This window comes from Pan paniscus, chromosome 9 (assembly GCF_029289425.2).
Source record: "Pan paniscus chromosome 9, NHGRI_mPanPan1-v2.0_pri, whole genome shotgun sequence".
Classification (NCBI taxonomy): domain Eukaryota; kingdom Metazoa; phylum Chordata; class Mammalia; order Primates; family Hominidae; genus Pan; species Pan paniscus.
Genome location: NC_073258.2, coordinates 36658379 through 36684821, shown reverse-complemented (window position 1 = coordinate 36684821; position 26443 = coordinate 36658379). Strand labels below are relative to the sequence as shown.

The 26443-nt window shown below is 41.1% G+C and overlaps 1 protein-coding gene across 1 annotated transcript in view; it reads right to left on the bottom strand.

Annotated features, from left to right (window-relative positions):
• Positions 1–26165, bottom strand: part of CAT (catalase) — a 35714-nt gene extending 9549 nt beyond the window's left edge. The window contains exons 1-9 of the mRNA XM_003830382.5: positions 23849–26165; positions 13569–13740; positions 11829–11939; positions 10720–10850; positions 9732–9836; positions 8999–9124; positions 5975–6166; positions 5361–5513; positions 801–939 (exon numbers count right to left, since the gene is read on the bottom strand). Coding sequence (XP_003830430.1) covers positions 801–939; positions 5361–5513; positions 5975–6166; positions 8999–9124; positions 9732–9836; positions 10720–10850; positions 11829–11939; positions 13569–13740; positions 23849–23914 — 1195 coding nt within the window. The 5' untranslated portion in view covers positions 23915–26165. The remainder of the gene's footprint in view (positions 1–800; positions 940–5360; positions 5514–5974; positions 6167–8998; positions 9125–9731; positions 9837–10719; positions 10851–11828; positions 11940–13568; positions 13741–23848) is intronic.
• Positions 26166–26443: the final 278 nt, after the last annotated feature.

The window sequence follows — 26443 nt, the reverse complement described above, 5'->3', positions numbered from 1 at the left end:
TAAATGGGAAAAGAAAATAACTAAGATCTATATTAAACTGTGGAACAGTAAAAGGAAAAAACTTTAATCAAGCATTCTGCTTGACTTATTAGAAAAAGTAATTAGAACCAGAGGCTGTTTCTATACGACACCAAAAAAAAAAGTAGTTAAAAGAAAAAGATCCTAAGTTTGATAAATGAGTTCCAAAAAACAAAAAGTGGTAAGTTGATTCACCTGACTTTATTTACTTAGGAAAAAATGAAGGGAGGGGAATCCTTTGACTTGCTCTGCCTCCCCTACTCTCTTCTCCCCAGCCTTCCCTGCTAATTCTAGCTCCCCTCCAAATTCTAGCTAGACCTGCTCCTCCAGGGCCACAGCAGAACTGCAAAGAGAAACAGAAGACTCCCAACTCTTGGCTTTCGCACTTCCAAGGGTCTAAGTCTTGGTGATTTCACAGTGAGTTAAGGAATTGTCCATTTTGGTGAAGTGTCTTCAAAACCTAACTCCCAAGCTGGATGTTACTGTACTCTAGCCAGTGTGAAAGATCTTTCTCCCTGCTTTTAACTACTGGATACAAGTAACATCTGAGGTGGAAATGCTCAATAAAATATATAAAATAGATAAAAAGCATGGAGAGTCCTCAGGCAGCCTAAATCTTCACTGCTGGGCAAAAAAGCGCCCAGTTAGCAGCACCTGGGGAGCACCTTTACCAAGCAGGAGGTCCTGCGGGGCCAGCTTGAGAGCCACTGGCCTGGCCTCCCGCCCATCTGCTCCACGTGCCCTCTGCCCACGCAGGGGGAGCCCAACGTCTTTAGGCCTACCCTGATTGTCCTGCATGCACATCGGGCCGTCACGCTGGTAGTTGGCCACTCGAGCACGGTAGGGACAGTTCACAGGTATATGAAGATAATTGGGTCCCAGGCGATGGCGGTGAGTGTCAGGATAGGCAAAAAGGCGGCCCTGCAGTAATAAATACAATAGACACTGACTAGGGGCAGTAACATATAACATAGGAATGGGCTGTAAACTTCATTCTGAAATTTGAAGTACAAAGCACTCTGTACATGGTTACCACAAAATTCTGCCTTTCCCCCTACTTAAGAGTGAAGCCTCTACTCTTATGAAACGAGTTCTCCCTAACTGAACAGTTCTTAATTCCCCAGGCCCTATGGCCAACCATAAATCTTCACATCTGTTTTTGGTAATAATATCTTTTTTTTTTCCCTTCTGCATAACAAGTTAGTGTCTTGTCTTATACAGTATTACTTCCTATTCCCAAGGAAGTATTGCATTATAAAATAAATGTGCTAGAACGTTAACTAACTGAAATATTGAATTAATTCTATTCCTCCTCATTCCCCCACTCCAGGGGAGGAACCAATCATTTGCTCTTTACAAAAAGCAACACATTTCTACAAAACCAACAGCATGGGAAATTCTTCAAATAAGCACTTCCAACTGGGCACAATGGCCCATGCCTATTATAATCCCAGCACTCTGGAAGGCCAAGGTGAGAGGATCACTTGGGCCCAGGAGTTTGAGACCAGCCTGGGCAACACAGCGAGACCTGTCTCTACAAAAAAAAAAAAATTAAAACATTAGCCAAGCATGGTGGCATGTGCCTGTAGTCCCAGCTACTCCAAGAGGCTGAAGTGGGAGGACTGCTTGGCCCAGGGGATTGAGGCAGCAGTGAGCTGCAATCGTGTCACTGCAATCCAGCCTGGGCAACAAAGCAAGATCAGAAAAAAAAAAAAAAAAAAAAGGTACCTCCCACTCCCATGCTGCCTTCTGAATTATCTCAGAAACACTTTGAGCTCTGAGACTTTCTAGATATAAACAACAATAACAAAAAATCTGTGGTTCAAAATGAAAGCCCTACAATGCCAAAGGTAATCAATCTAAGATTAAATTATGTTCCATGTTAATCAAGGCAAAGATGGCAAGCATTTTGAAATTTCTTTCAGTTAATGCTCAAACAAAAGCTTTATGATAAATTCTGCATTAATCTTAATATCTAATTATTGAACTATTCTCATTATTCATACTTCTTTTCTATGAGCAATTTTTCTTCCATTGAATTTATCATTGGCCTTGAACCTTAAAAGTATTTTTATATCCCTAATTCTATGAGGCAAAATAAAAACCAAATTGAATAGGGCAACTTAAGCAATAACCTTGTTCCAAATCACTGATACCAACAGACTTAATCCAGTCCCAGTGTTCTGTCAATATTTTGCTTTTGGCTGAATGACTCCCTCTTATCATCATTTCAAATAGCCTAAGGTCATATTTAGATGACTAGCCACGTGGCCATGACCAAAACCCAGCTATAGGTTGGAAGCTGGTTGTCTCCTTTGGCTCAAAAAGTTGTGCTCTTGACTCCATCAACAGGATAGGAGATACAATCCTGCCATGGGCAGCTCCTAGCCTCTATCACATAATTCTGATTTTGTGTCACCCTGTGTTTATCAGGCAACCTTACCCCACCAATGGGTGGAGACCAACAAAGGTTGAAATGGGCACAGTGAGGCCATATCCTGACACCAGCTTGAATCTAGGCCTTCCCCAAGGCCCTGTGCCTGAACTCCCTTGCTGGACCTGCGTGAGTGGGAAAGCCTTTCCCACCCAAGCAACCGGCCCAACTTCTCCAACTCTTGGCAAAATGCAGAGAATGAGAGCAAGAAAGGCTGCACCTGTGTCCTTAGGTACTCAGGGGACAGGACAGTCTCTCTATGACTTGTATTATATTATTTGTACATTTCACCATGGTGTGGCTCACCACTTTGGATAAAGTTATAAAACTTAATAACATGACCTTGTTAAAAGGCACCTGTAAACACTGCCCATTAATATATCAACCGCCACTGCCTAGGCTACAATACTCATGAGCTCTCAGCAGGAATAACCCCAAAGCCCCCCTAACTGGCTTTCCACTTCCTGTCCAACAAGACAATCTACATATTCCCTACTCACCTACTCAAAAAATCTCAAATCATTCCTTAATGGTCACCAAATGGCTAAATGAGTACAACAGTCCTTCCCCAACTGTATGGCTCCTCACAGGCTCCATGGTATTGGAACTGATAGCTAAATGACCTAAGAAGGATGGGGAAAAGCTAGGCTAGAAACAATAACTCGACAAACTTATGAAAGCTCTTTCAAACACTTTCTAAAACTCATTTAAAAAAAAAAACAACCTATAAAGAGTACACTGAATTTAAAATAGATATATTTGCCAGAACTAAAATTAATACTAACAGAAATTATATTACTTTCTACTTGTCATCCTTTTTCAGAACTCTCTTCCCCACTGTTTGAATAGCTGCCTTAGACATTTGCTTTCTTAGGAATGTAGAGAATACGTATTTGCTTTGCAGTCCTTTTCCCAGGGGCCTAGTTCTCCATTCAAATTTTCATTGTTCTTCAAATTATATGACTCAGTGCTGCTGACTGCCTCACGGCCCCACTGTGGTTCCAGAGACCCATGGTGACTTGGATTCTTGTGAAAAGAGTTTAGGTAACCTTGTATTCCTCAATCCGTTCCCTCCCTGGGTGACCAGGGTTATGCAGCCTCTGCTCTGCCCATGACAATTTCATGCCTTGGCAAATCCCATCAGCCTCATCCTCTCACAGTTCAGCCACCAGGTAGGGAGTTTTAGGGCCCAGGATTACCTTGTTTTGGCTTCCTCTACTCCCTGGTTTCAATGCAAACTTCTGCTTTTCCTCTGAGAACTGCCTGACTTTCCTTTTGCTATTCCCAATCCCTAGTTGTCGCTTTTTCTATTTATCACCAAGAGGAGTGATTCTACTCAATATATCCCAGACCACACTTCTCAAAACTGAAGAAAGCTTTTCACTCCTACTCAAGCATTTAAGGTCCCCTCTGACATATACTCAATGAACCTACCCAAACTCTATTCTTCTCATTCAGGAAAGAGTGACTGTTTATAGTTTCGACACACCTAACATGTTCCACCTTTGTGCCTATACTCATGTCCTTCTCCTGCCCCATTTTACCTACTAAAAATCAAAATCCTATCTATTCTTCAAAACAATCTCAAATGCTACCTCGTTCATGAAACTTCGTGGCTGACCTCCTATCAGACAAAATTTTGCTTTCTGGATCACCATGGCATTCTGCCTTACATTATGGCACCCAAGACAGTCCACCATACACAACAGACAGGTACTCAATTTGTAACAGTTGAATTGGACTAAAAACTAATGAAAAACTTACTTTCTATAAAAGCCTCAGATGTTCCCCAATGTCATAAGCAAAAAAGTTATTTTTTAAAAACGGAATCTTAGCTTGTCCTCCATGCAGACTGAAACCTGAACTGGAATCAGATACTTACATAAGAAGTAACCTTCAGTCGCTGTGGTCTGATTTAGGGTACAATCTTTAAACTTTGTTTCAAGGTCACAGTCCAAAACCACAAAAGATTGATTTATACAGTAATTATTAAGCCAATTATTTTCTTACTGATTCTGATCCAAAGTACAATTTTTCACTCTTGGTACTCTTGAAAGAGATATTAAAAAGTGATGTAAAACATACTGATGGCTTAACATTAGTAAGGTGAATGGTTAATCCACTGCTTTTATCACTGGCAGCATACATGTAGTTCATAAAGATCATCCCTAGATCTCTTTTGACAAATGCAAAAATTCAAGCATCACCATGAAACAGAAAACGAGGCCAGCCGCGGTGGCTCACGCCTATAATCCAGCACTTTGGGAGGCGGAGGCAGGCAGGTCACTTGAGGTCAGAAGTTTGAGACCAGCCTGGCCAACAGGGTGAAACCCCATCTCTACTAAAAATACAAAAACTAGCTGGGCATGGTGGCGGGCGCCTGTAGCTAATCAAGAGGCTGAGGCAGGAGGATCGCTTGAACCTGGGAGGCGGAGGCTGCAGTGAGCTGAGATCATGCCACTGCACTCCAGCCTGGGCGACAGAGCAAGACTCTGTCACAAAAAAAAAAAAAAAAAGAACAAAAAAATTAATAAAGTTAGGCTTACCAAGGTATTATAATTAATTAACCATACTTCAGCTACAGACAGAACAAACGATGCTTCACTCTATCAATACTTAAGGTATTTCTATTATGTCTTTTTTTTTTTAATTAAGAGAGTAAGTATTCTTGTCTTCACATATGTAGGGATCTTACCATGGACTTTTGTTTATACTTGGTTTATTCAAGGAATGCTCATTGAAGAATAGTTCACCTCAGTGAATCCCACAAGGTAACCAAGCACCCAGATTAAAGTTTAAGTAATGTTCTTGTTAATTCCTCACATAAAGATCATGCCAAGCTGCATATTTTGTGTGTGCATGCTCACATGGACACCTGCCTCAGAACATCTCAATCCACCAGGCTCACCTGAAGCATTTTGTCAGGACTGGCCTCAATGCCAGGGGGCATGTTGCTTGGGTCGAAGGCTATCTGTTCAACCTCAGCAAAGTAATTAACTGGATTCCGGTTTAAGACCAGTTTACCAACTGGGATGAGAGGGTAGTCCTTGTGAGGCCAAACCTGAAAATGATGTCATATTCACAATTACCAGGCAATCAACTGAAGGAAATCAAAGCTACCCACAAAAATACCAGATTTCAAATACAATCAAGCCAATGAAAATAATTTTTAAATCCAATAAAACATAAGAATTTAAGATGAGTGCCTTAGTTAAATCTTTCACAATAGTAAGTGGTAAATACTGACAGTTTCCCCAGGAAAAAGTACATGAGCTTTTCACAATCTGTTCCCTGTTAATAACAATATATGAAGCCACATACACATACTCAATGAAATGACAAACAGGAACGTGGAAGTAAGATGCTGGTAAGCACTCATTCACAGCTTAGGACACTCTGAAGTGGTACCCTCTGTATTTTGTATATGACTTCCCCATTATTATAATTGTTTGACTAGATTTTTTTTCTAATTAGGTAAGAAGAGACTTAAAAAAGAAAACAATGTAGTTGTTACTGACTCACCTTGGTGAGATCGAATGGATTAAATGGAAAAGTTTCTGCCTGATTAAATGTCATGACCTGGATGTAAAAAGTCCAGGAGGGGTACTTTCCTGTGGCAATGGCGTTAAAAAGATCCCGGATGCCATAGTCAGGATCTTCCTGGGAAAGTCTTGCCGCATCTTCAACAGAAAGGTTTTTGATGCCCTGGTCAGTCTATAAAATGAAAGAAAGAAGCTCCAATGGAAACTTATTGTCAAAGTTATCAAAATTTCATCAGTAATTCATTGAAGGATTATGAGTAACACTGCCCAAAGAATGAACTTTCTTTACAACAATACTTCTATTGTTCAAATCTGATACTAATGAATTTATCAACAAGAAATTCTACTTGATTATCCCAATACTTTTAAATGTCAAGGGAATCCCATCTATACATTTCATATTTAAAATCAGTCCTATCTTTCCCTTTATGTATTCTATTATTTGAATTGTTACACTCATGTTACTTTCCAAATCAGAAAAATCAAAATATATCTTAAAAGTAGGCAAAAGATTAATAAAATTAAAGGACTACTTGCCTTTTATCATGAAGTAATGTTTTAATTCCATTTCATGACAGCTCAAATCAATTACTGAGACTGTGCTCGGCCAGTATCCCTTCACCCCTGTCCTATTCCTTTTTTTTTTTTTTTTTAATAAATCATAGAATCATAGCTCATAGAGTTGAAAAGAACTTCAGTACAGCCACCTGGAACTAGTTCTCTGACTATGAGCAGGCAAAATTAATATTCTGACTTTCCAAGCAAGACATTAAAACCCAGAGAAGCTGAGTCACTTCATAAGTGCTCCTGTTATCATATCATACTGTTCTTTGATGGACTGACCATGTGATCTTATTCTGAAAGACCTCCCAACAAGCCAAGTGCCGCAGAAAGATTTCCTTAGCAAAAATCAACTCTGAACGCTGGTCTATTTCTACCACAGAAATCCCAACTGTCTCATCAGTGAAAAGGTTTGAACTCTTACTACTGAACAAGAAGTAAAGCCACCTTCAGGATTAAAACAATGAAGGTCACCATGTACAGATCGCCCAAAGAGCTAATATATTAAGTAGTACAATAACATTGCAATACCTTTCTGATTTTAACTGAATCCTTTAGGTTTAGAAAAGAATAATCTTAGGTCAGAATAATCCAGACTGATGAATCCATGTAGATCTCAGGCTACCTTAGGGCCCTAGAATAAAAGACCCACAAGCAATCCAACCTTTCCAGGACTTGTATAGCTGGTGATATTATGCCAACTTTACAGTGAAAAGAACTGGAGCTCAAAGAACTTTTAATACTATGCCCAAGGCCACAATTATCTAGAAGAGTAGAAATTTGAGTTCAGGCTGGCATAACTCCAAGGCTACCAACTAGACTGGCTGTCCTAGATACAACCATTTAGTCTTACTCTAAGTAACACTACATTGACCCTTTTGGCAATTACAAGCCAATGGGTCAACTGTTTCATAAAATTCTTCCTTGTCAAATATTATAGATCCAAGTTATGAATATAAGAGAGGTGATAGTTTTCCTGTTTGATATACCTACATTAAATTGTTCAGATAAAGAAGAAAGCAGGATAGAAGAAAATAGGGCTTTTGGATGTCATTAAGAGAGAGATTATCCAGTACTGGTCACAAGCCCGCTTCTTTCTGCTTATCTTAGCAGCAGTATTTGGAAACAGAGGTTCTCAGGCTTGTTTCTGACTAGCCCTTGGGAGTTCTCTGGGAATATCACTAACATGCCAGGGTTCACTGGCAATATTGCTCATTGTAACAAATGCCATGCTTATACCAAAAGAGGGCCCTTTATATTATTTCAGTTGATTAAAACATTCTCAAAACCCTCCCCAGATGTAACTGATTTGATCTGGCTATATGAATGCAAATTTTTAAAAACAGTATAATTTTGTTTTCTGACATTTGTAATTGCTTTTACTTATATGCCTTGTTCATAATAAAACCTCAATAAATGCTAAGTAAATAGATGGATGACTTAAAAAGTTAAAAGAAATGATATTAGAAAGACACTATTGGATGTTGGAAGTGATAATGAGATTCAGATATGCTCCAAGCTGTCTTAGCCCTCTTCTGGGCCCTAAAAGGTAGGTATGCTCAAGATAATGACTCAGGGCTAGGAAAGGCAAAACATTATAGCACTTTATTATTTTCTAGAGCTTGACTCCAAACTCCAACAAGAACTCTAGAAAAGCCAGGCTAGGGCCAGGCACAGTGGCTCACACCTGTAATCCCAACACTTTGGAAGGCCAAAGTGGGGATGCACTTGAGGCCAGGAGTTTGAGACCAGCCTGGGCAACACAGCAAGACCCTGTCTCTATTAAAAAATTTAAAAATCAGCCAAGCATGGTGGTGCGCGCCTGTAGCCTCAGCTACTCTGAGGCAGGGGGATCCCTTGAGCCCAGGAGTTCACTGCAACCCAGGAGTTACTGTGAGTTATGATCATACCACTGCACTCCAGCCTCGGTGACAGAGTGAGAGCCTATCTTAAACTAGGTGGAAATTACTTCCTTCTGCCTAGCCTACAGGTCTATAATATCTTCTTTGAGCCCAAACCAAAAGCTTAGATATTCCCACTTCAGGGAGAAAGCTGTACTCAACATGAAGCCGCCAGCCCAGAAACATTAAACCAGAAGCAGCACAAAAGCAGCACATTTTCTAAATATTTATGACAAGGGACACAGGATCCAGAAAAAGGAAGCTTAAACTGTTGATCGCAGCCATGTGCCTTACCTCTGGCCACATGTAAAAGGGAGACTAAAGAGGAACCACACACAGTTCTAATAGGACAGTATGAAGTTATGTCCTCAGGTGGTAGCCAACAAAATACAGTACTGATCAATGAGATCAATACTTCCCATCTTTGGGGATGGAGGTGAGGGAAAAGTGGGAGAAGCCTTAATCTTTGCTTAATCCTTCAGGAAAAATAAGGAGGTGTGCGGTAGGAGCCTTGTACCCTCTGCCCCAAAGGTAACACATACCTTATAATGGAATTTGCAATAAACCGCCTCCCCATTTGCATTAACCAGCTTGAAAGTATGTGATCCATATCCATTCATGTGGCGATGTCCATCTGGAATCCCCCGATCACTGAACAAGAAAGAAACCTAAAGAACAGAAATATAAAGCCTAAAATGTTTTCATTTAAATCAAAACATCCTTGATTTTTAAGATATTCCTTAGTTTCCAGAAAGTCCCTTAATGACATAAAACATACTAGCCAATTTCCCATGGGAAGGGTTACCATTATTATTTCACTTGTAGAAAATAACAAACAGAAAAATTTTAAATCAAAATGATATGCAAATCACTAATACTATGACTCAAAATTCTATGAAGGAAAGCCAAAACAACCTGAAAACTGGCCTAATTTGTTATTCAAAATTTATTTGCATAGCAAATTTGTTTGGTACTACTTTCCCCCCACTTCCTTAATACAGAGCTTTACCTTACACTACAGACTTTCGTCCTTACTACTGCTAAATATCAACTGACAATGTTGCTAGCTATCTATCATCCATCATCATCATCATTTAAGGCCGACGAATGGGGCATGATTAGTAAAGCCAGTTACTACAAAACTCTTCATGATCAAGAAATCTGAGGAAGCTGATTCCAATAAAATAGCCAAAACTGGAGAGACACTTTATGAAGAGGCATAATTAAACACTGCATCCCAGGTGATATAATACAATGGCAAAAAAGGGTTCATACCTGATGCAGAGACTCAGGACGTAGGCTCCAGAAGTCCCAGACCATGTCCGGATCCTTCAGATGTGTCTGAGGATTTCTCTTTTGGCTGTGGATAAAAGATGGAAACTAAATAGAAAAAAGAGAGAAAAAAATCCAAAAACTAAGTTTACAGGAATTATGGTGTCTTTCATTATACATGCCTATTACTAGGTTTATGGATTATAATTCTAAATACAATCCTAGAATTTTAAACTGCCAAACCATAATATGAAATTTACTCAGCATAGACAACTAGCATCTAAGATACCCTAAAGTATTTCAAATATACTCAAAACTATAGTCTTTTCTTTTTTTTTTTTTTTAAGACAGGGTCTCACTCTGTCACCCAGGCTCGATTGCAATGGCATGATCACAGCTCACTGCAGCTTTGACCTCCTGGGCTCAAGCAAATCTCCCACCTCAGCCTCCCAAGTAGCTGGGACTATAGGCATGAGCCACCACACTTAGCTAATTTTTGTATTTTTCTGCAGAGATATGGTTTTGCCATGTTGCCCAGGCTGGTCTCGAACTCATGGACTCCAGTGATCTGCCTGCCTTGGCCTCCCAAAGTGCTGGGATTTATAGTATTTCTTCACGGAAAAAATATACCCACCCTCCCGCATGCGCGCACGCACACACACCCCCTCCTGCTGACTCAGAGCATGTAGAGACACACTCTGCTTGTTTCCAAAGTAAAGTCCCTCTTTTTACTAATCTTCGATGCTCTGCAAGGAAAACTAAACTCACTTCCCATTAAGTCAATCTGTCTTAAAATGACAAATCTAAGACCAATGGTAACTGTTCTTACTTTATCTTATTAAATACAGAAAAATGTGTTGAAAAAAGTAGTCCAGACAACTCACATTCTTTTCTTTCTGCCTTTCCCACAGCTTCTCCTCAAATGCCAACCTATTTGAAATCAATTTAAGTCAACAAACATTTGTTGAGTGCAAAATACTCTATTACCTACCAATATGGGATCCCTGATGAAGAAAATGGGGGTGTTATTTCCAACGAGATCCCAGTTACCATCTTCTGTGTAAAATTTCACTGCAAACCCACGAGGGTCCCGAACTGTGTCAGCTGAACCCGATTCTCCAGCTACAATATTCAAATGGAAACAGGAAGCATAAGCCACAGCACTTTGCATCCAAGAAGCCTGGAGACATAAAGAAGCACCTGGATCCATCCTTTCTAATCCACTTCCAAGAACTAAATTAGGTATTTAAGTGCCCAGGTTATTATTCCTACCCACCAGCTAATTCAGTCCACAAATCAAACAAAATAATTAATTGAGAGCAATAAGAGAACACATGTAATAACAGCTGACAATGTCATTCATTTACCATAATAAGATAACTTTGTTCAAACAGGTAATTGAACTTTTAATTAAAATAAGGGAAGAAAATAATTATGAGGCTTAAAGTAGTGACAAACAGAATAAGTGAGTTGTCAAAATGATGAGGTTAACATTAAGAAAATGAGTTAAAATATTGGTTCTTAGTTCTTAATTTCATTTATTTTTATATTCCACAGTATTTTTAAAATGCAGAGACTGACACAGAAACAGAACTAGTGAAGCACTAGGTATGTTGAAATATAGTATGATAGATCTAATACTATCTTTGTAACGTGAGAAACATCACTTAGCCTCTCAAAAATAAAAAGAATCCCACTCTGCAAAGTAGATCTACAAATCAGAGATTATATCTGTAAAGCACCTAACCACAGTTGGCACAGAATTAATTCTCAATAAAGGTCAGCTGTAGGCATAGTTATTAAATAAGATTTCCACTCTATTCTTCTGTTAGAGGCAACCACTTTTAGGAAAGCTCTTTCCAAATGTCACAGAATTGCAGAGGTAGCCTCTGTGTAAGTGTGATTTCCTAAGATCTCAACAAACAGAAATACAAGTAACTTCCTATGTGTCTCCAAATATGTCTTCTACTGTAAAACCTTGCCATAATTTGGAGAAGTGCTTGTTTCCTATTTTCTAATAACTTTTTCTTTAAGTTATAAACATCCCCAAAAGGTGAAGTTGAGTTAAGCCATACCAATCACGCCAATAAACCAACTTACCAACAGTGGAGAACCGAACTGCGATGGGAGTCTTCTTTCCAATATGCTCAAATACTTTTGCCTTGGAGTATTTGGTAATGTCATGTGTGACCTCAAAGTAGCCAAAGGCCCCTAACGAGAAAGACACAGAAATCCTTACTATGAGACCATTACTCAGACATTCAGGTCCTCAACAGGCACCTGGGTGACAAGAGAAAATGATGGTTAGCACCAGCCTTCTGGGAGCTTCCAGTATGTTGGAGGAAGGGGAAATGCCCAAACACAAAATAAAGAGGGTGAAATGCAAAGCCCTACTCTATCATTCAGTGCTAAGTTGAATGCCACATAGCTGGAGCCAAGAGAAGGAGGTGAGTGAGGCTAGAAGTCGTCAAGGTTGGCCCAAGGACACAGGGTCTCAGAGGGGCCTGAAGTACAGGTAGGACCTATGAGAGAAAGAGAAGAACAGAGAGAAGAGGAGATGAAAGCATAAGAGAAAGAATCTTTTCAACACTTAGCAACGATGATACAAAGCAAGCAATAAACTAAACAAGTCAAGATGGAAAAATACACACAAACCACTGGAGAAGATGGGAAGAAACCTTATCCAGGAAGAAGAGATGAAGAAATGCAGAAGTCCTAACTGGAAGTCCAAGTCAGCAAGCTAAGAGAAAAACTTCCTTTCTGTGGAGCTCTTTTTCCAACTGAGTTTTTCACTTTCTTTCAAATACCACCCCCATCTTTTGTGTCTGATATAACAGCAATAAAGAAAGTTTTGCAGAAATTGTTGGAAACAAGGAAAGGAAAAATCATCACAAACCCACAACCCTAACATAACTACCCCAAATTTTGCAGCTCATTCCAGTAATTACCCAATAAGTACATCATTTAAACTTAGTTGCAATTGCAGTGCATGTGTCTATGTCTGTATTTCTGTACAGCAGGCCCTCAAATAACATTGTTTTGTTCAACATTGTTTCATTATAACGTTGATGAGAAAAAAATCTATTCCTAGCTGAGGCCACCATCTGTGTGGAGTCTGCATGTTCTCCCCATGTCTAGATAGGTTTTCTCCTGGTACTCCAGCTTCCCCCCACATCCCAAAGATGTGCGTGTTAGGTGAACTGGCATGTCTGAATGGTCCCAGTGTGAGTCCACCCTGCAATGGACAGCATCCTGTCCAGGGCTGGCTCTTGCCTTGTACCCCAACCTGCCAGGACATGCTCTGGCCTCCTACCACCTTGAACTGGAATAAGCTAGTAAATAACTATCTTATTTTACTAATCTTTCTTAAAGGTATGTATGGCTCACATTTATTTCAATGTTTAATATAAGAGGTATTTTGAGTCTCTATTTAGAAGTTTGGTGATGTTTTATCAATCAGAAATATGCCATAGGAACTTAACTCTTGCTTACGTCAATTAGCCTATCATAAAATTGGTTTCATTACATGTCGTTTAGTTTAAAGTCAAAGTTTCCAAGAACTTATTGATGTTAAGTGAGGACTTATTGTATTTTTATTCCTTCAATGATGGGAGAAATGGAAGATTGCTATTTTTAAAAGAAAGTATTTTATATATAATGTTTAACCTGAGGAAATAACCATCATTTATTTACTAATTTCCCTACTGCTGGATGTTTTTCCTTTCTCCCACAAATGGAGATTTGACACTTGTGTTAAAGGTCTTCCAATCCTTTGGGAAATAACACTTGACCCAGGTGCTGTGAAACAATCTTTTTACAGCAAATAAACACAGCACTTACCTGCTCCTTTAGCATGCACAACTCTCTCAGGAATTCTCTCTCGGTCAAAATGAGCCATTTCATCAGTGAAAACCACATCCTGAACAAGAAGGGGCCCACGGGGCCCTACTGTAATAACATTAAGTTTGTCTCCTACTGGGTTACCAGCTCCAGTGGTCAGGACATCAGCTTTCTACAGGAACACAGAAAGAAAGTGCAGGAGAGTTAGCACAATCAAACCTTTCATTTACACTGTCACGGGTACATAGCTTTGCAATGTTTATACCATCTGCCCTCTTTTTTAATTTCCTGTGTCCAAAGTACTAAAATCTGACAAGATGGGCCATTGTCTGAAACTTTTAGTCATGCCCCAGAAACCCTTGACAAATCTCAACACCAATCTGCTAAGAAACTTGCTCTGAAGAGCAGAAAGATGATTTTGGAGCCTGAAAATGTGCTCAGCACCTGCTCCAGAGAAAGCCACTGGGTTCTGCAAAGCTCCCAATCAGAGAGGTGCCCAAAAGCGTCCTACAAGCTTAACAGTGAAATGTCCAATCCAGCAATGAGAAGATGGTCTCCAGGGAAGCTGTGCTGGTCAATACTTTACTCAGAACTTACAAACGCTTTATTACTGCCACGATCTTCAAGTGCGCTACCCTGTTTAGTGCATCTCAAGCAATGTACACCAGCTATTTGCAACATCTCTTTTCAATTAAAAAAAAAAGTCAATGGCTTTCACTGTCACTAAAAGTAAACTGTTACTGGTAAGGTGGATTATAGTATTAATGTTTTAAAGATAGCAAATGTCTCTGAAATGGGATAGGTTATTTTACTGTAATAAATAATTAATTTTAATCCACCTGATTCTCCAACTTCAGTTACATCAGAAGACACTCAGCTGTCCCTCCTCTAGGGTTAGAGCAGCATTCTTCTAGCCCCACATGATCCTGGAAGCTCTTAGCTTCATCTAGTTCCACGGTCAGAGAATACTTTTGGCCACAGACAACTGCCTCTGCAGTGTCTTCCCCGGGTCACTGGAAATCAGGAGAGACATGTAGGTGACGCAAAGCTATGCCACCTCCACCTGGGAGAGGAACTCAACGCTGTCTATGACAAAACTCAACAGACCAACTTCACACACAGAGAAAAGCACTATTTTTAGTATTTCCACACACCTAGAGTGGAGTCTGTAGTTTTACTCCCCATGCATGTCTGTCCTGTACATTAAAATAAATTCCTGCCTCTTCTCTAGAAGGCAATATGGTGGGGAGTAGGCACTTACAAAACCACAAAAGATCTGTGAGCTGTTTGAAAAAAGACATTGAATAAAGGAGACCGTGCAATTTGCAAAACTAATAAACAAGACCTTCTCACACACTAGTAAATGCCCTTGCCACTAGAGTTATATCTTCATCCAAGTAGGAAGAGGCCAACATGGCAGCAGGGAGAAACTATGAGTGCCAGCACTAGAGCCTGGGTCCAACTTCCAGTTCTACCAATTACCAGCTATGTAGCTGCTGGTAAGTTACTTATTTATGAGTCTCCATTTTCATCTGCAAAATAGAATAATAAGTACCTCCTAAGGTTAACACATGAATTAAAAGAGCTAAATGTAAAATGCAAGCCACACATTCAGCACATATATGCTGTCACTTCACTGGCTGTGAGAACATGACCTCGCAGCAGAAGGAGCAAAGCATTTGAAGTTTTATTTTTCTAGTAATCATGACAGATGCATACTCCTCCATCCACACTCTCTCACTCTACCATCTCTGTCCCTAAACCCATCTAGCAAAGCCCCTTCTAAACTGTCACAGTTTAAGGGTCCAATCAACACTTACCACCCAGTCACATCACTCTTTTGAAGATACATATGTTGCTAATAAGTGTGACCCTCTGTGACGTGCTAATATGTGTGACCCTCTGTAGGTTTATTTTTAATTTAAAGTAGAAAATGAACCAGAAAAAAAATTTCTACTTTCTAAAGTAGAAAATGAACCAGAAAAAGAGCAACTTCACCTTTAGTTTAAACCTAAAGCCTTGGTTTTCAACCTTGGCAATGCACTGAAATCACCCGAGGAGCTTTTTAAAGCCTCCTGATGCCTGGGCCATCCCCCCTAGAGATGTCTGATAGAAGTGCCCTGGGTGAGGCCTGGGCTATTTTTAAATGATTCCTGTTCAAGCTAGGATTGAAAACCACTAACCTAGAACTATTGGGTGATAACAAAGTTAAAATAATTAGAGAGCCAGAGCAAACCAAATCTGTTCACTCTTTAAATGCTCTTTTCAACATACAAACAAGGTATTTAAGGAAGCCTTTAAAAAATAAAGGGACATCCAGGCTGGGCGCGGTGGCTCACACCTGTAATCCCAACACTTCGGGAGGCTGCGGCAGGTGGATCACCTGAGATCAGGAGTTCGAGACCAGCCTGACCAACATGGAGAAACCCTGTCTCTACTAAAAATACAAAATTAGTACCAGGTGCAGTGGAGGGGTGACTGTAGTCCCAGCTACTTGGGAGGCTGAGGCAGGAGAATCGCTTGAACCCAGCAGGTGGAGGTTGCGGTGAGCTGAGATCATGCCATTGCACTCCAGCCTGGGCAACAGCAGCGAAACTCCGTCTCAAAAAAAAAAAAAGGGGGGACATCCCATAAAAGGTACAAGTATGAGAAAAGATACCAAGAAGCTCAGTAAAAGGAGCGCTAAACAGATGAGAGTGTTATTTACATGCCAGCATTCTTAACGTGGGGAGGGAGCTGCCCCTAAGGCAGAGATGAGAGCACATCACATGTTCCCTTCTGGTTACCGGGTCAGGGTGATATGGTCAAGAATAAATACCACATCCAAAGGCAGCAGGTGCAGAGTTGGATAAATGAATAAAGTACTAAAGCTTGAGGTGGTCTTTCCTGATGACACTGACTATTAAGAGTGGGAATGCTGGAATTATGGCAGTCCTCCCTCCTGCCCAATGAAGGAATCCCCTCCTTAACATCAATCCTGTTAAGAAATGAAACCTGAGTTTTTAAGTTACAAATGGAGGCTTCAGAATCTCTTCCATTTCCCCACTCTAATAGTTAGATCAATTGTCTTCATTTATATAACAGCTTTCCCCACAAGCTCATGTATATACAATTTACCTTCAAAGCCAGTGGGGCAGGAAAGCTTCAACAGTCAGCAACAGAAAAGGGAAGCCAGGGAGCAAAAACTAGAAAGGAAAAGATCCCCCAACTTCAGGGGATGTTTAGCGCAACATTGGATAAGAGGAACTGATCTAACCTGAAAGATAGAGTATTTATTAATATTAGAAGGTGAGGAGCAGGATGCGGTGTATTTAAGTTGAAAATAATTAATGCAATGAAGATTTACTAGATGAAATGAGAGGGTGGGGCTAGAAAATGGACCACGCAAGTTATCTCACTTAAGCCTGTCAATAATCCGGAGATCGATATTATTAATCCCATTTAATGGGCGATACTACAAACTCAGAAAACTTAAGTAACTTTGCAGAGATGTCAGTGTTGTGGCACAGGTTTACTTGTTACATGTAACACGTAAGGACAGGCAAAGAGATTTCCTCCAACTTGCAATTATTGTTTTTAACTCAATGAATAACTTTAGAGCCAGAATATTTTTAAAGAGAGAAAAGCTTCTCTATGGCTGGACAATTTTAAGACCTCTCTCTGGAGAGGTCCTTGTTAACATGTTTACGTCTTCCTGGCTGCTAGCTCCCATGACATCCATACGTACCTCTCCTGAACTGCTCTCTCTACCCTGCCCCACACCACTCATGAAGCAGGGCCAAGGGCATCTTCTTGTGCCCCATATAACAAAATATTGTAATTGCCTGTTTATGTCACTGTTTTTCTTTTTTTTTTGAGATGGAGTCTCGCTCTGTTGCCCAGGCTGGAGTGCAGTGGCAATGGTCTCAGCTCACTGTAACCTCCGCCTCCTCCCGGGTTCAAGCAATTCTCCCGTCTCAGCCTCTCAAGTAGTTGGGATTACAGGCGACCACCATCACACCCAGCTAATTTTTGTATTTTTAGTAGAGACAGGGTTCCATCATGTTGGCCAGGCTGATCTCAAACTCCTGACCTCAAGAAATCCGCCCATCTTGGCCTCCCAAAGTGCTGGGATTACAGGCTTGAGCCACCGCGCCCAGCCTGTCACTATTTTTCCTCTCTAGACTGTGTACTCCCTTTACATCTATATCCCTGATCCCTAATACACTGCTCAATATACTAACAAACATAAAACAAATGTGTGTGGATTCAGCATGCAAATAAACTAAACCACGGACCAATATGATATGGCCAAGAGCCTTTCTAACAAGCAGGAGGAAGCAGCAACAGTCTATCCCTCTCCCTGCATCGCCCCTCCAAAAAATGAGAGAAATATTTTAATTTATAAATTCTGATCAAACACCTTTAGACAAACTTGTTATGAAAACTGCCACAGAAATTAGCTTGGCTAAAAACTAGCACAATTATTAGAGGTAGGGACTTAAAGTAAAATTCTATTTTGACTTTGCTGCCTTTGTAGGCTTCTTTTGGCCAGAGCTAATACATAAATGAAGAAGTTTTCCTGGGAGGAGTAAGGTTGGCTTCATCTGGTGAAATATTTTATCAACATATTACACTTTCCACTTAGTAGTTCCCTTCACTCACAGAAGTTTCAAGAACCTAAACATATTCTTCCACTTTTAATTAAAAGATTGGTTAATGCAAATTGCCCGTCAGTCCCAGAGGAGTCATAATGACGTCTTTTCATTCTGTGATAAAGAATGTGCCTAGCGTTTTCTAGCAAATAACTGCCTAACATTCTCCATTTATTCAACAAAGATTCAAGTGCCTACAACGTATACACCCACTTACAGGAAACCAAAGACTGTCCTGACCTTCAAATTTCTTAGTCTGTGGGAAAATAATAAGGGTGGTCTAGATATTGACTGCTGTGGAAGCTAAAGCAATTCCATCTTAGATACTGATCCACCATGCTGACTTCTGATTAACTCCAGTTTTAAGATTTCCAGTTTATCTATTATTCCTTGTGAAAGAGCCCCTATTTACTATAAATCCTGCCCTGAAGTCAAACAACCTTGACATTATCATACTTCAGTCATGCCATACCTCCCTTCTGAATCGCCCTTCCCTATGGTATTAAGCCCTGGGTCTGAGGGGTAATGGTATGGGATCCACCATCTTGTCCGCCAACACGCAAGACACAGACATGGTTTCTGGTCCTAAGTCCGTATTAAACATTTCTTTCTGAGAAACTTGATTTGTCAGCCTCTTTCTTTGGCCTCTCAGCTTCCTCAGACTTTGAGGGTAGGTTTGCATAGACCTACCCACCATGCAAAAGCTAAGAAAAAGAAATGAAACCTTAAAAATTTCTGTCCCATCTCCCATAGTCTCTCCCACTGCACATAATGACTTAGCGATTCCATACCTAGGTATATTTCAGGAGAAATGAAAGCACATGTGGACCAAGGGTTAAGTCACTCAGTCACCCCTTCTCCATCCCAAATGTTGGCAGTGTAACATCAACGCAGTTATTACCAGGGTTACCCTAAAAAAATATAGACCCTCACAGGCTATAATGCATAGGCAACTCACTGACAGAAATGGATAGTCTAAGACTTAACCTCTCTCCCAGGTAATAAGAGAACTGTATAAAAACGTAAGGTTTGAAATGGTCAAATTCTCCCATTTTAAAGGGATCAGAGGCTACTTATTAACATTTCCCATTTACCCCCAAGAAAAGAGCACTGGCAGCAAGCTGCACTTAAAAAAAAAAACAGGAAATGGGTTAAAGGTAAGTATCTCAAAAGAAGAGCCCATGGCATTCTAAGCAGCGAGCAATTAAGTTCCCATTTAAGTTCCCTTCAAAGTGGCTGGGAATACCTGCACAACCACCTCCCTCCTGCCAAGAGAGAAAAAGAAATAAGAATTTTTAAGTGGATCGAGGTCATACTCATGAACACATCTGACTCAATGCTCACTTATTAAAGTTTACAAAACTCCCAATTCACCTGTCAGCAAACCAAATCTGACCACAGAAGATACGCCCAATAAATTGCTTTCACATTGGCTGACTGTGTTTCCAAAATAGGACACTCTGATTCTTGAGAGAGGTGGCAACAGAGTGTTCTCCTATAGTAGTCCCAAACCGTAAAGCTCTCCTAGATCAGTAAAGCATCAAAACTAATTGGGAAGTGGAAGAGAGCATATTAGCACAAAGCTGCCCACTTAGATAAAAGCATTTACCAAGCAAGGGGAGATTTTTTTTAAATACCATCTGTTACTGTCATAATTTTCTAACAGAATATCTTAATGTCAGAAAGTAAAAATGACATATTCTTTAAAAAGAAATTATGTTGCATGTCCATTGCCACATCACAAGAAAATGGCTGGACAGATTTTCACCAAATATGAAATGTACGCTTTGGATAATATAGTAGAGTCAGCTTCCTGGACAGGGGGTAGACTACCCCAGGTGTGGCCTGTAACAGAGTTCTAGCCAACAGAATGTAAGTGGCAGTGACCCTGGACCCTAAACCTTCCCACACTCATATACCCTTCTCCATGCTCTTGAGCCTTCTGTGCTGGACAGTGACGCCCATAAAAGCCATGTGTTGACCAAGGGGGAGCTTCCTTCAGCCTGGTGCCCTCAATAACTGTGGGAAGCAGAGCACCCACCCACCTCCTTCAACCTCAAACCACTTTGGGCCATTCATGTAGGAAAGGAATACATTTCTTTTTTTTTCTTTTTGAGATGGAGTTTCACTCTTGTTGCCCAGGCTGGAGTGCGATGGCAGGATCTCGGCTTACTGCAACCTCCGCCTCCAGGGTTCAAGCCATTATCCTGCCTCAGCCTCCCAAGCAGCTGGGATTACAGGCATGTGCCACCACGCCCAGCTAATTTTGTATTTTTAGTAGAGACAGGGTTTCTCCATATTGGTCAGGCTAGTTTTGAACTCCTGACCTCAGGTGATCCGCCCACCTCAGCCTCCCAAAGTGCTGGATTATAGGTGTGAGTCACCGCGCCCGGCCATAAATTTCTAATATGTTTATACCATGATACATGTTGAGATTTATTATTATAACACTTAGCCTACACATGATTCCACATGATTGAACTTAAAATATGGGCTATGAATCAATAATTTAAAAGCAATTCAATTTTTAAAAAGACAGAAAATTTGAACATATACTTCAAAGGAATATATACCAATGGTCAATAACATGTAAAAAGATGCTTTGCATCATTAGTCATCAGAGCAAAGCAAATTAAAACCATAATGAGATACCACTGCACACCCAACAGCTAAAAGTAAAAGACTGACAACACCAAAAGTTGGTAGGATGTGGAGCAACTGGAACTCCCATACACTGCTGATGAAGTATAAAATGGTACAACCACTTTGGAAAAAGGCTCAGCAGTTTCTCATAACACATTCACTTACCTTATGACCCAATAAATCTACTCCTAGGTATTTCCTAAGAGAAATAAAACCACCTGTGCACAAAAAGACTTATGTAAGAATTTTTATAGCAGCTTTATTTATTTTTCATTTTTAAGACAGGGTCTCCCTCTGTCACCCAGGCTAGAGTGCAGTCATGTAATCATGGCTCACTGCAGCCTCCACACCCCAAGCTCAAGCAATCCTCCCAACTCAACTTCCCGAGTAGCTGGGACTACAGGCATGTGTCACCATGTCTGGCCACTTCTTTTATTTGTTGTAGAGATGGGGTTTCACCATGTTGCTTAGGCTGGTCTCAAACTCCTGAGCTCAAACTATCCTCCCACCTCAGCCTCCAAAAGTGGTAGGATTATAGGCATGAGCCTTCATGCCCAGCCACAGCAGCTTTACTTACAATAGAAAAAAAATTAAATAGCCCAGGTGTCCAGCAACAGGATATCCAAATGGTGGTATATTCAAACAATGGAATCTTACTCAGCAATGAAAAGAACAAACTGCTAATACATGAAACAACTTGAATGAATTAAAGGATGGACAGACAGATGGAGTAACGTAATAAAAGACACAGGGCAAAATGTTCCTTGTAGAATCTAGATGGCAGATACATAGATATACACTGCAAAATTTTTTCAACTTTTCTGAATATTTGAAATTTTTCATTTAAAAAAAGTGTTTGAAAATTATATAGGCTATAAGGCATATGCATGATTCCTTTTGGAGGGCCCTGGGGGGAGGGAGAAGTGCCTAAAAGAAGTAAGCGGTTTTTACTAAGAGCAGCTAAAACTGAGGAACAATAAGACATCAATGTGACTGCCAATCAGGACGATGTACACAGTGCCCTGAGATGTCATGGACAAAGGGGATGGCTGTATTTCAATTAAGAGCCTCCCAACTATAGATGTGCTTTTTGAGTCAGCCATTTCTCACATGGGCAACTATGTAAGGTAAATCAACAGCAGGGACTTCAACAGTTCATGATTCTGCCAAACAAGGAAGAAGGCAGCTAGTCTCAGAATAAAGGGGAGTCCTTTAAAAATGAAAATATTGGCCGTGCGCGGTGGCTCACACATCTCGGTACTTTGGGAGGCCAAGGCGGGCGGATCTCCTGAGGTCAGGAGTTCCAGTCCAGCCTGGCCAACATGGTGAAACCCCATCTCTACTAAAAATACAAAAATTAGCTGGGTGTGGTGGTGGACACCTGTAATCCCAGCTACTCGGGAGGCTGAGGCAGGAGAATTGCTTGAATCCAGGAGGTGGAGTTCGCAGTGAGTGGCGATCCTACCACTGCACTCCAGCCTGGGCAACAGAGCAAGACTCCATCTCAAAAAAAAAAAAAAGAAAAGAAAAGAAAAAGAAAATATTTTGTTTTGTAAAAATCTCACTACTTTGTCCACACTTTTCTCAATTCACCAAGTATTCATGAAAACTTCCGTGTGAACCAGGATTTGCACCCACTGGGTAAGGAAAGAGTCTTGGGTCCAAGAAGCTGAATTCTAACCTTGTCTCTGCCACGAAGTAGTGGCACATCCTTTACTAAGACTCTACCTCTCTCTGGTTTACTTTAAGAGCTCATGAACCAACCTAATGGTATATAACAAAGAACAGGGCCAAGAGGGGAGATTTTCCAGGCCCTTGGAGGAGAATGGCAGCCTTTTCCCAAACAGGGAACCATTAAAGCAATCCATGAGCACTTAGCATTAATACCCCAGTTCACGAACCTCAGTTTTGAGCAAGAGCACTAGGCAGAATAGGGAAAACAGGGCTGCAGTCCTCTCTCTACCATTAACCAGCAGCCAGGGAACAGGGCAAGACCTTTAGACTCCCTGGGCCAATCTGCCAACAGTAGACTCAGACCAGATGCGGTCTCATCTAATCCAACCTCCTCATAGATGCCCTCTGAGACTCTGCACCCGTGGGCACAGGCCAGGAATGCCTCCCCCACCACCAAGTTAAAATCCTACTCATTTAAAAAAATTCCTGTTCAAATGTCACCTGCTTTGTCCGGCCCACCTGGTCACTCCCTCTACATTCTACAGATAACCTGTATTAGAGCCCTCACCACGCTGGAGTGTAATCATCTGTTTATGTGTCTCGTCTCCCAGACTAGACTCTCAGCTTCTCAAGGGTGTTGTTCTTACCGCACTGGAATTTGTACACCTTGCCCCGGAACAGTGCCTAGCACCTACAGGTGCTCAAAGAATAGAATAAACGCATTAACCAATCCCTAATGTCACCTCCCAGCTCTAAAATGCTAGGCTTGACATTCTGAAGTGCAAATGAGACAATGGATGTAAAAGTTCTTTTATTTAGTCGTTTAATAATGTGCATAGTACGTACCAGTCACTGTGACTGGTGCTGGAGACATCAAGATTGTAAAACACAATCCCTGCCCTGCTGGGACCCCACAACTATGAAAGCGTGTAAACAGTATTTCAAGAAGGGCACCGTTAGAGCCTGGTTCCACTTCTCCCCTCACTGACTTCCTTGCAGCTGCAGCTCTCTGCCTCTTTCCCCATGAGCCCTCATTCTGTCCCCAAGCTGCGACCTCTGTCCCAGTTGGCAAAAGTGCAAAATTCTGAAGCAACCACCCGAGCCTGTCGCGGACAACAAAGCCTGCAGTCCCGCGCACCACTACCCGGACCCCCCTCCCCTGCTCCGGCGAATGTAAGAGTCCGTCTGCACCGAAGGGGATCCCCCCTGCCCAGTGAGCCGCGGTACAGTCCCTCCGAGCGCCGCCCCGGGGGAAGCCGGGCCTTTACTTGCCGACGCCCCCGCTTTCTAAACGGACCCTCGGGCCCGCTCGGGGAGCACAGAGTGTACCTGCGCGGCCCGCTGCTCCTTCCAGTGCTGCATCTGGTCGCTGGCGGGATCCCGGCTGTCAGCCATAGCGTGCGGTTGGCTGTGCGGAACACTGCAGGAGGGCTCGGCTCGTGGGTCTCCACCTTCAGCAGGCAAATCTGCCTGTTGCCCCGCGGCCGTGGCGACTTCAGGCTCAGCCAATCAGCACCACACCCTCGTCCCGCCCCCTCGGGAGGACTGCCTTCTGATTGGCTGCTCGGCGCTAGGCAGGCCAAGATTGGAGCCCAATGGGCTCGGAGCAGGGCTCTCCGAAGGAGGCCTGAAGACCCGGAGATACCCAGGAGGGTGCGGAAAGGAGGGGTCCCGCTCTGGCCCGGCAATTGGAGAGCCTCGCCCCGCCGGCCCGGGGTGCCCGGGATAGCCGAACCCAGGGCGGGGCTCCCGGTTATCAGCATCCTTCAGGCCGCCCTGGGACGCGGCCGTTGGTGGCCTGCAAGTTTTGCACACGGAATACTTAGACCCTGCTGGGTGGGGCCTTGCGCTCCATAGCTATGCTTTCTCAGCTCTTAAAAAGTCAGCAATCCTGGGTTAAATTACTCTGTATAAAATTAAATTTTGCCATACGCTAATGTAAGTATTATTTGCAACCAAAGGATGAATGGATACTTTTCTTCTTCTTTCTTAGCTCTTCTTAACTTATTCGTGGATTATCACTTACTAGACTAGTATACTAATTATTTAATATAAAAACACTCTGAAACGTTTATCTCCGTACAGATGGGTGTTGATTTCCTCCTTTACCAGAGAAAAACAACTTAACTTAGATGGGAAAAATGTATTCCCTTGTGATGGGAAAAAATGTATTCAACTCTGGTACACTGCCAAATTGGCTTCTTTAAACACTGGAGAAATCTCCTTCCCCAAATTTTACTCCCAGGTAAGCAGGAATTTTGAAAAGCTTTGTGTCTTTAAAAAGCTATGTTGAAGAGTAAAATACTTAGTAATATGTAGTACAATATTTAGTAAGTTACTGACTAGTTTGTCATTGTAATCAAAGAGTTTGAATGATTTCTACACCTCCTCAGGTGCTAGGATTTATCTTTGAGCACCTTAATATATATACATAGTATATACCATCATCTTCAAATTAAAAGTCATCCGCTTTTAATTTTTTCCAGTACAACTACATATAATGGGTGGATATATAATAGTGGAAACTTCACATGTTGTTCTTGATATTACAAAAGTATGATAAGAATCTTGGGCATAAAAGTGGAACTTTAGCAGTTCATTGGAAAAGAAAGCCACAAATTGATCTTTAGCGCCCTATACTTTTCCTATATTAAAGACAGTTGTAAAGATGCTGTTGGCTGTGTAATTTGGTGTCTTTTTCTACCTGCCCGATCCATACTGCCAAGATTGTAAACTCCATGTGGGTCAGGATCCTCCCATCCATAATTTATTGAGCACTTACTATATACCAGGGACTGTTCTCAGCTTTTTGTATATTTGCTTAGTTAACCCTCCCAACAACCCTATGAGTTAGATACTAATATTATCTTCATTTTACAGATTAGGAAACAGAGGTATAGGGAGGTTAAATAACTTGCCCAAAGTTACACAGTTGTTAAGGGATAGTCAGGATTCTAGCTTCAGCTGTTCATCTCCAAAGTCCACAGTTTGTTGAATAAATAAATGTTGAAATAATCGAGCAAATCATCTTCTTAACTAACCAACACAAATATCAACAAAATAAATAAGAGACCTGGAGTCATATGTTAACCTTTGTTCATTATATAAACACTGTCCAGCATGTTTTTTTTCCTTTGTTTTTGTTACTATGGATTTGAATTCCTAAATAATTATTTCTAGAGAAAGAAATGGAGAAACAAGACTGGTTTCTGATCTTGTCATATCTTGTATTTTAAAATAAAGGGCAGGCTTACAAGTAATGACAATAAATTTATAATATTACATAGGAGGCTGGGTGCGGGGGCTCACGCCTGTAATCCCAGCACTTTGGGAGGCCGAGGCAGGCGGATCACTTGTGGCCAGAAGTTCGAGACCAGCCTGGCCAACATGGTGAAACCCCACCTCTACTAAAAATACAAAAATTAGCTGGGCGTGGTGGCACACGCCTGTAGTCTCAGCTACTCAGGTGGCTGAGGCGAGAGAATCACTTGAACCCAAGAGGCGGAGGTTGCAGTGAGCCAAGATCGTGCCACTGCACCCCAGCCTGGGTGACAGAGTGAGGCTCCATCTCAAAAAAATTAAAAATTAAAAAAAGTCACATATTAGGTGGAAGTTCTATCGACTATAATTACAGCTTAAATGAAAACACTTCTAAAAATCAGCCCTAGTTAAAAAATACTTGAAACCAAACCAATACAATTACCTAAAGGTAATTGCAAGTGATTGGTTAGGTAAACAAATTGGGTTCTAGGTTTTAATATTTTAGTCATATGAATTCATGGGTATTTTTATTGATATAAATAAAAATGTTATTTAAAAAATGCTGTTCTCTGAAGTCAATTTTCAGAACTCAATGAAAATAAAATATACTGGCACAAGACATGCTGTTATTAATCCTGGTATCACCAAATTTGAAACCAAGCT